This window comes from Corvus brachyrhynchos, unplaced genomic scaffold (genome assembly GCF_000691975.1).
Source record: "Corvus brachyrhynchos isolate BGI_N302 unplaced genomic scaffold, ASM69197v1 scaffold200, whole genome shotgun sequence".
Lineage (NCBI taxonomy): Eukaryota > Metazoa > Chordata > Aves > Passeriformes > Corvidae > Corvus > Corvus brachyrhynchos.
The window spans coordinates 2,971,154-2,981,666 of record NW_008236184.1 but is presented as its reverse complement, the minus strand read 5'-3'; the positions used below and the strand labels follow the sequence as shown (position 1 = coordinate 2,981,666).

General features: G+C 38.8%; 1 protein-coding gene across 3 annotated transcripts in view; it reads right to left on the bottom strand.

The window, feature by feature from the left end:
- Nucleotides 1-10,513, bottom strand: part of MYO1E (myosin IE) — a 109,545-nt gene that overhangs the window by 40,122 nt on the left and 58,910 nt on the right. For all 3 annotated transcript variants that reach the window (XR_001863135.1, XM_017737764.1, XM_017737769.1), the window contains exons 2-4: nt 7,348-7,491; nt 5,393-5,482; nt 4,420-4,514 (exon numbers count right to left, since the gene is read on the bottom strand). Coding sequence is in view for 2 of the 3 variants with exons in the window: in XM_017737764.1 (XP_017593253.1) it covers nt 4,420-4,514; nt 5,393-5,482; nt 7,348-7,425 (263 nt within the window). In the remaining variant the exon portion in view is untranslated. The remainder of the gene's footprint in view (nt 1-4,419; nt 4,515-5,392; nt 5,483-7,347; nt 7,492-10,513) is intronic.

The following is a 10,513-nucleotide window of genomic DNA, read 5'->3' as shown; positions in this document are numbered from 1 at the left end:
TGCAATTCCTGCCAAATGATATTCATACAGCTTCTTTGTATAAATCTGACTGCTCTGCTGTTATTAAAACTATTTTAAGAAGATGTAAGAATCATCTAACTTGGTAGTTTGAAGTATGTTGCAAGTATGGAGGTTTTGAAAGCTTGAAAAAAATTCTTAAAATGGCTTAAAGTGGATTGTGGTATTGACAATTTTCTCAGAGACTTTTCTTGCTAAAAGTAAAACCATCACATAGTCTCAAACACTAACAAAATTTACAATGTTTTGAAAGATGTATTGTTTCTTCTAGCACTATCTGCCACTTCAGAAAAATGACATTTTCTTCCACCAAGTCAATTAATGCTTAGCTGAAATCAGAATAAGACTACAAATGCAGAAGGAAATTGTTTTGCTCCTTGCTTCCTTCCCAGAGGAAGGAATCGGTGATTACAGAAGCAAGATCTGATACACAGTGTCATCCTTCTCTCTAAAATGAATTTTCTGAGTGACATTTGATATGGTATCCATGGCTGTAGAACAATACAAGTGATGCTTATCTACATTGCCAGGACAATGTAGAAATTTTAATACCAAGTATTTATAAAGAACTCTTCAATCTGCCAGTAAAGAACACTGTATATGTAAAATACTCTGATGTGTTTGGATAAGCTTTATAGCTTGTTTACACAGAAAATTTACCTTCTGCAATTATGTTCAGAGAAATGTCAGTAGCACTACTTCAGTGAAATATTTTTCCCTTCTGAATCAGAGAACCTAACTTTTCTTACTGTGTTAGATTTTTGTTTCTACGACTTCCTCATTAAAATTCAACCATACTTCCAGTCGGGTTCTCTACAGACATTTTAGAATGATCAGTCATCTGAGTCTTCTGGAAAGCTGAGATACAGAAGCTGACTAGAAATCTCTTATTAAATTTTCAACTTAATAGATTTAAGATAGACATGAGCTGTTCACTAAAAGCTGTTGGGGTAAATGATCTTTTCATTAACACATATTTATAGTATATTAGATGCACTGACTTTTTAGATATCATACACTGCCTTCCTGGACTCAAATGTCACCACACAAATGCCAAATGTAAACTGAAACTACAAACAAGAAAAACTGCTTTAAAGCAACAGCAACATCTCCTGGCAGGGATCACAGAATCAAAGTGAAATTAAAGTCCTCAGCTTTATAGAAAGGTAAAACCTTAACAACACTCTGAAGAAATGCATTTATTGCTACATAATAGAAAAATATTAATCATAACCTCCACTCTCTTAATTAAAGGACAGCGATAGCTCAAAAGGAATTAAAAGACACGAGACAATCCTTCATAATTAAAATCTTGACTGCACAACTTGTTGATAGTCCGGAAGGGCTGCCATGTCACATGGGGGAGAAATGCCAACAGTCTGTTTTAACTGCCACCGATGAGCTTAGCTCAAGAAAGTTCTAAATTAAATATCATGCCTCAGTAAAACATAAGCTTAATAAGAAATAAAGTCCAGCTTAGCTGTGTTAAGTCTGTGAGTGAACTTCTGCCCATGCACGCGGCCAGGGAAGACCTGGGGGCACTACTCCCTCTTCCCACCTAAGCACACCCTGCTCCTGGATTCAGCCCAGCTCGGAGGCAGCCCATGAATAACCTCATTGTTTATTTACTCTGCAGCAGCCATGCAAAGCAGCTCAGCTATGATTAGACATGTGCACATGTAATTTTCTTAACACGTATGCAAATATGCTGAAATTACTCAGCTAATGAAAATGCCTTCCCTGGCCTTGGAAAGGTTGTTTGGTAACAATTTTTCTTTTAAAATTAGTATTATCATATGAAAAGAGATTATTTTTGGTTGCCACCTATCCAGCCTTTCCAAGAATTGCATTTTCTTTTGGATCTGCTTTCCCAGTTCATTCACTAACTTTTGAAGAAGATGAGTTTTTCTAACAGTGTCTAAATACATTTGGAATTAATGTCCAGGCAAAAGGTGCTCTGCCCACATTAGGGACCCTGCTTCACCTGCCTGGAAACACACATCTAGTCTGTGGGAATGAATTTTTCCTCCCAGGTTTGGCGGCAGATGCCACAGGTGCCCAAAGCATACAGAGGGAGGACACAGCAGGTGTGCATCAGCCCCTTCCCCACCATCCTTGTGTCTCCATTCCAGAGGCTCCATATGCAACAGAAGCCAGACTTAGCCTTTGTGATCTGTGAATAGGTCCAGTCTATACCTTATTTCTTACCTTCTCTCTTTGCAAACCTTTCTTTAGTGGGAAATCTGCCATCTTGAAGAGGAAAAAGAAGGAAAAACCTGGGTATTAGCTGGTTCTGCTCCACCAGGGATTTTCAGTGGAGTCACTCCAAATTTAGACTAGTTACGAAGAAGAGAAGCAAGCAGCACCTCACTATAACATACTGTTATCATCGCTCATCTTCCGCAGGACAGATTTTTACAACAAAAGTGATGTTTCACTGAACACAAAGGTTCATTTGGAGCTGTTTATGCTCAGCAGCTTCTGTGGTACTGACAACAGACAGAGCTGTGTCTCAATTTTTTGAGAATCACCAGTTTAGGGGCAGAAACAGTAAAGCCCTTGGCAGCTATCAAGTGAAACTGATGGAGTGGTAGCAGACACTAAGTTAGGCAGAACATTCATTTCACTCAAGAGCAGCATCCTGGGAGCTGCCAGTCTGCAGCAATTTCAGTGCCTTCTGGTCCCCACAATAAAACATAAAGCAAGCAAACTCCAAGAAATTTATTTCTAAAGCCAGCCCTGGTTGTTGGAAATAGTGATGACATTAAATCAGAAAATATAAGATGTATCTAAACAGCTTAAATCAAATGTGGTCCAAAGGATTAAAATATCAACCAAACAATAGATATTTAATGAGCAGCTGAGTTGATTTATTATTTATAAATGTAATTTCTAGGTGTCCTAAAAAACCAAAAACTGTGAGGAAAACTACTTTTAAGTCTACTCTGCAGTTTCTACAGTGTCTGTAACAAGAATATCAAAGGAAAAATAAATGTGTATAAAGGAAAAAAGTCTCTGAAATGTCCCTTGTAAATATGATCCTTCTTGTTTCAGTTTTGCAGTAGATTTCAATTAACTCCTGCAGTCTATGACTAGGCCCTGCACACACTGAGGGAAGTTTCACTTTGCACATACAAAATGCACATTCCAAAGAGCATTCAAGTACATCATCCAGCATTCAAGTACAAGAACTGTCACGTAAAATTAAAACTCTAAGTCTGTATCTCAGATCTGTTATCTCTGCTCTCTCACAATGTGACTCGCTGCATGCACTGCACTGTGGGGCACAGCACAGGATCGAAAAGTAGGGTTTTTAATCACAATCCACAACAGCTCAAAGATTTTCACTGTAAATTCAGCTTCATGTGAAACATCCCACTCTCTGGGATGTTACTTTGTGACAAAAGCAAAATAAATCCCAATTTTACCTGTTCCTAACAGGTCTCAATTTGACTACATGTGCCTAGTAAACTTCAGCACAGCAACAGGCATCAGTTTTCCAGAGAGAAAGACTGAGCTCAGGGAACAATTCAGCCATCCCAGTGACAGCCAGGAGAGCTCTGAGCTTTTTGTTTCCTATGGCACCAGACTGTCCCAGGGACCCAGGAACAGAGAGGCCCTCCTTGGACACAGCAAACTGTTACCACCTGTTTTGGTCTTCCCACGTGTAAAATCCCTGCACAGCCCCTGGGAGGCCCCACCCTGCTCTGGGTAAAGGGCAGCTCCATGCTGCACTCAACCTCCCCAGCAGCCCTGCAAGAAGGGAACTCAGAAGGGGCAGAGGGTACCAGCTGCAGGATCCTGCAGTTCTTGCTCTCCACACGTTTTCTTTTATCATACACCACCTATAAAACCCTCGATGAGAACAAAGCATAAAGTCTACTCCCAAAATTCACTCTGTCACTTAAATAATGCCTGTCATTGAAAAAGTTGAGTAATAATTCTACAGTGAATTTCATCACTTAATAATTAAAATAGACTAACAGTGAAGATGAAATTAATTTCCCAGTATCCCTCTCCTCCTTTTGTCTCTGAGTGAATGCAAGTAAAACTCCAAAAGGAACAAAAGACCACGATAAATGCAGTCCATGTGGGATTGCTGAATTTAACAGTATCTGTGGTTGTACAGTTGTAAATCCAGCCCCCTCATGCAGTCATTCGAGCTGTTATAATTTTGGTTTTGGAGAAGAAGCTGGCTGTGTAAGAGAGTTCTCATGGTTAAGCTATCATCAGGATTTTACTGGAAAACAAAAAGGAGGGTCAGAAAATACTTAGCTATCCTAGAAAATCCCAAAATGTGAACATGGATAGAAGATTTTTAATGATATAATAAACTTTTTTGCTTCTTCAAGTTAAAACACCGTAAGAAAACAAATTGTTTTTTACAGATCTTTTTCTTACCTAATAATGACACACTGATTTTCTCTGTCAATAATCATGTTTCTGTACATGCTGTCTGCAAGAGCATAAATATGTGGTGGATTTTCATACTGTGCCTAGGAGGGGAAATAAAGATTAATTTTTCAAGACAACATTAAAAAATGCAGAAAGAGCAAAATAAATACGTATCTAAATTGGAAGGGTTATTTTCTTGGGAAGAAAAAATTCTGAATAGCACTTTATAGTTAATTTTCCCCAAGAATTTTTTGGTACATTTAATAAAAACAAACCAAAGTCTCTGGACTTTGTTAGTGGTCTTTCTCTCATCCACAATTTTCTCCTAAACTATTGCAAACACCCTGTTCTAAAAATGGCCTCTGCATGAAATGTATTACTTGTCCAAAGGAAACTCACATAATTTAAGCCTATCTCACCAGTGATCAATGTGCTAACAAGCCAGCACTCAGAGCCTGGTGCCTCGGGTCCCATTCTCATCCAGTGGGCCATTCAAACCCAAGTTTCCCTGAGTGGACACACCCAACTTGAGGAGGAAATTGAATTTTAAGTCCCTAATGTTCTTGTGCTGACTCGCTCTTCAAGCTGTATTTTCAAAAGTGGCATCTAATTTTGGCACCTCAATTTTTTTTACTGTTCTTGTCCAGTTAGAGAGTTCTGAAATCACAGTCTCCAAATCCACTAATGGCCATTTTGTGCATATGACAGCTTAAAAACCGCCTTTGCAGGAGCAGGGACACGTCAAGGAGAGAAACCTGATATGGATTAGAGCTAATCAGTACAAGTATTTTCTTGAAATACTGATCTTATATTCCAAGGAGGTCAATTTGAAGACTAGGTCTATGGTAATGGCTATCTGCCAAGTTCTCCCAGGCAAACACGATGCTAGCAGAAACAAATGGTTCCAAGTGTTAAACTGTGTAGAATAATATTTCCAAGCCCCTGAATACTGCACTATATTTTAGACTGCTTTACTTACTGCTCCTTGGTACATTTCAATTTCCTTTTCCCCAAAATATGGCATTTGCTTGAAAGGATTCACAGAGATTAATACGGAGCCAATGTACGTCTGCATTCAGAAGTAGTTAAGGTAACTACAGTTTCATAAAGTATTATCTTACTACTAGTGACAACTTTTCCACCTATTACATAATACTTCAAATAACAGTAAAACATCCAACAGCTTACAACAATTGTTAATAAAAATTAAATTAGCAGGCTTACAAGAATATAAACATATCATTCAATTGGAATATTTTCATATTATCTTATTTTAAGGCAAGCTAAGTACAGAAACGTATTAAAGGCCAAATCATGACACATCTTGAATAAAAATACAGAAAAGAAATGGCATATTTGAACTGGTTTTAGTCCTTCATAACTGAGGAGACTGTATTGTCAGTATTAGAAAATATTGGTTTGACCTTTGCAGAATACAATGCAGTGACACATTCTGATCTCACAGGACAGTGCTGAGCAAGCAGAGCCGGATGGAAATGGCCACCGCCAAGCTAAATTAGACAATTACTCAGCTGCATGCACTGGGGGGGGTACTGGGGGAATTGGGTAATTCAGGCTGTGGTGTTATTTTATGAGTGAAACTATTAACAGTCCCTCGGAGTCCTCTCCTGCAGGCTGCCCTGTACCAAGACACTCAATTTCAACCATTATTAGAATTTTTGCAAGATTTTTAATATAATATTTCCCTAGTCTGCATTCAGCTGCACATGACCTGCATTTCAAATACTTCATAAACCTTTGGAACTACAGCTGCAGTGTACACATAGGAAGCACCTGATAGTAATTCACAGGCATCAGTATCACTTTTCATTGAGCTGGGAGTTAGCAACAAGCCCACACCTGTGGGTCCAAAATGTTGTACTGCAGTTTCATTAACAACCTGGAATTGTTCACAGGCAAGCTTGCTAGCTAAGCTTTCTGTACAAAGTAGGAAAATTAACCTATTCAGCTGGATTGTCCTATGTAGGAATCTACTACTGTGGTGCCATGGCACAAAAGGTAATGTATTAGAGAAGAACTGCAACTCAATGAACATAACTTCTATAATATTAATTTGAAATGCTTTCTTAATAAATTTTTAATTTAATTCAAAAAGAGTGACAACATCTGGGTCTTGAATATAATAAATCAATTACTCATTGTGTCAGTATAAACACTTGAAGCATCAGTTTTCTGTTGGTAAACAATACCAGCATTTTCTGGGATCATTCCGTCATCTCTGTACAATGTAGCACTGAGAAATGTTCATTCATGGGTGGACACACAAACAATTCAAATATTCAAGAGATGATCTTCATCTTTGAATGAAAAGCCTTCACAGAACTGCAAAAGGAGTCCTCCCTACATGAGGGAAGACTGATCCCTCAATGCGACCCTTGGAAAACACCCTTATGCCTGCTTCAGCAGAAAGATCATGTTAACTTCGCTATTTTTACAAGAAAGAAAAACCATCATCCCATGATTCACAGTATTAGCAGTTCCAGAATAAGTTGTAAATGGGGTTATGTCACAGAAGAAATGCTATTTTGAAAGCATTCGAATTTTGGAGGTATAGAACACATCAATAAATGTACACACATCTAAAACCTATTAATTCTTGCTCTCAGAAGTAGCATTACTTCAGGAGGCTTCAGGGGCCACGTGAATGTATAACTATATGGAGGTACAATCTTCAACACTGGCAAGAACAATTCCAAATATTAAAAAGAGTATCTTAAAATAATTTTTACTATCTTAATTTCAACCCTCATAATTAGCTGAGTTTTCAAAGCATTTTGTGTTCTCTCAGGAGAAGTGTCACACGAACTGTTCAGCATCTTTGAGTAATCTGCCTAAAGAGAATACATACATATGTAATTAGTGTCACGTTGGCTCAGCAAGGCCACAGGGCCCCACAAAACCAACAAAGGATACAAAAATATAGTCATCCATGTATCGTTTCTTTAGGTTCTCCACTATGGAATCCTCAGTGATTTTGGAAAGCAGGACCATATCATCCACTCCACTGTGCTTGACATTGTGGCTCTGCCAGTGGTATCTGTAGTGTCCTTTGCTGCCCTGCAGGAAAGCACAATGAACATCACAAAGGTTACTGCATTTCTCATCAGCATTAAGTAACTGAAAACCATTATTCAAATTCCAGCTTCCCAAATATTTTTTTCCATTGAATTCTATTCCTTGATCCAGGCATTCTATAAAGGTATACATAAATGGTGTCAGCTGACTTGCCTCCGCACTGTTAAAGAATTGCACTGTGCCCCAAAACTAGAAGGTAATTCAATAGGGTTTTGTGACCACCTACACACAGAATGGATTTCAGATGGCAGACATTTTTAAATCTAATAGAAAAAAAACCCCAATTATTCCAACTGAGATGCAGCTATTGGAAGCTAAGGATGCAAAAATTACACTCCTACAGTGCAACTATTACCAGTGAGGATAATTACCATCACCACAGTGAATTCTTCATCCTTTACAGTCTTTTAAGTCAAAGCTGCACATATGCTGTTACTGGGAGGGAAGCTGTGAGCCTGCTGCAGTTAAGTATTCAGGGATGTTCTGCAAATTATGTACCCCAGCTTGTCGGCTGCGTGTCTTCACAGTCCCTTTTGATCTGTTAGTCACCATGCTTAACTGACATCTAAATAGTCTCTCCCCACACACAGAGACTACTATTTCAGGATGCTACTAAAACACGTGACATTTCATGCTGTACCACTTGAAATCAAAATCTGTTTTTCTTCCAGCTGATTTGAACTGTAGTTTGGTTCCATGGATACACCCACAAACAGATTTAAATCCAGTCAACATCAAGGCTATTAATTCAGCTATAAATCTGCTCTCCAAACCCAAACCTATTTTCTGTAGACTGGCAGACAATGCTGATGGAGTTCTGATCTCTTGCCTTTTTCTACCTAATTTTTGCTTACACAATACTGAAATTAGTGATGCTGGAATTAGCACATTTAACACTGAGAAGTGATCAAGTATGCTGTCATGGAAGATGTGGCCAACAAAATGCCAATTCTGCAAATTCCCCTCATTCTTTAATACTACAGTTTGTAACAACGTGATTTAACTACACTGCTCTGGTGTACATCATACAGGATCAAGTCACATTCACCAGAATACAAGCAATTTATTATAAAGTATGTGCATTATTTTATTCTGCAAAAATTTTACAGGCTAACTAAAAAAATTTAGGTACTCTGAACACTTCAGCTGCATTGGTATTTTGAAATGGGACATCAGCAACTTACAGAGGGGCAACTTTTGTGTGTACACAGTTCTGCAGGAGCAAATGACCCACACGACTGTACTAACACCAAGTGCTACAGCAGGCCTACAGCCTGGCTTTGTCTCGCCTTGACTGACACAAAAACCAAAGACCAACCAGATTTTTACTACAAGTTAAATTAACTTGCACTAAACCCTGCTACTGAAGACAGCACAGAAGCTGTAGGCTTTATGTGTCTTTTCTCTTACATCTCCAGCCATTGCTAGCCTGATGCAGATCCACCACTGCCAACACCAATGGAGAACAGTTGCAAACTTAAATCAAAAAAATGCTTTCAAATATAGTACAGCAGAGGTAAATAAGTCTGAAAACAATCTCAGCAATTTGCTTGAACATCCACAAGTGTACATGAGCTTCAATAAAATAGTAACTTCAAACTAGTTTAGTTTGTGCGAACCTTGTCACTTTTCTATCTGTACAATGAAAGCAGTGATCTGGAAGCACTGAAAAAACAAAGTTGGGTTTTTTTTTGTTTTTTTTTTGTTTTTTTTTAATTGTCATAAAACATGTGACTGAATATTATTTGAAGCTTGGGGTATTGGAGAAAACAGAAGTCCAATGGAGAAGCATAATTTCCTTCTGTGCACTCATCAGCTATTTGTGGTATTACACTTGGAAAAGGGAACTGCCAGGATGGACAAAAAGGTACAAGTATCAAAATAAATACAGATAATTAGATTGTTCACAAAGCTATACAGAATGTAGTTTAGTATCATATAACAGAGTAAGCTACAGAAAACGTATAAGAAATGAGACTGGGAAAACAATCAAATGTCCCTTTGGAAGCCATGGCATCAGACCCAGTGAGCTCAATGAGCACAAAGCTTGCAAAGCCACGGGATACATGGAAAATGTGCACACTGCCTGCAAAACAGCAGCTTTATGCAAGTCAGTGACTGTTGCTGACTGTGATTAAGCCACACACAGGACCAGGCCAAAGGGTTCTTCCCCAAAAGCACTGGGAGCCAGCAGGGAAGAAAGGGGGGCTGTGCCAGGGTGGCCCAACTCCCCTGAGAGCAGCTCTGCCCTGAGCTCCCGCCCACCTCTAATCACAGCAGCAATCAAATCTGAGAGCCTCAGGACCACAGACACACTGCAAACCGTGCAGAGGTCTAAGAAAAAGGCAGCAACCTAAATACCCAATAAAGCAATGGCATAGAAGACAGCTGAGAGTCATGGCACTAAGTAGTTCCCAATAATATTGTAACTCAATTTAAATGGCAGTTTCATAGTAGTTTGGAATTATCCTTTTCCCTTCAAAACATGGCCTTAAATGCAAATGTGCAGAGAACCAGCAAAGCACCACCAGATTATTGTCAGACTTTTCCCTGGGATCTAGAAATAAGCCCAAGCTTTAGTAGTGCCTGAACAGCCATGGTTAAGTTTTGCTTTCACTCTTCCTTCTCCAGGAAGGTAACACCAGTGGGATGGCCAGGCACAGTGGCTACCACATCCTTGTCTGGGCAACAAAATAGGAAGTGTTTTGTCTAGAGTACACCACCCACTACCACGTTCTTCCCCTTCCAAGCATGAGCAATGACTATAGAGTCTAACCTGACTTTAGCAACTTCAGTCACTTCTAACTGGTACCACAACCACATCCAGCTAACAACTAACTGGTTTTTATAGAGTTTTGAAATGAAAACAAAAAATTTATAAAATCTTCCTATCATCAATCATCTGAAAAAACTCCACATCATAGCAATTATAAAAGCAACTCTTCATCTTTCTCCAGGCTCCGTATTTTCCAATAGTCAAGGCTATATGCTTAAAAATCACACT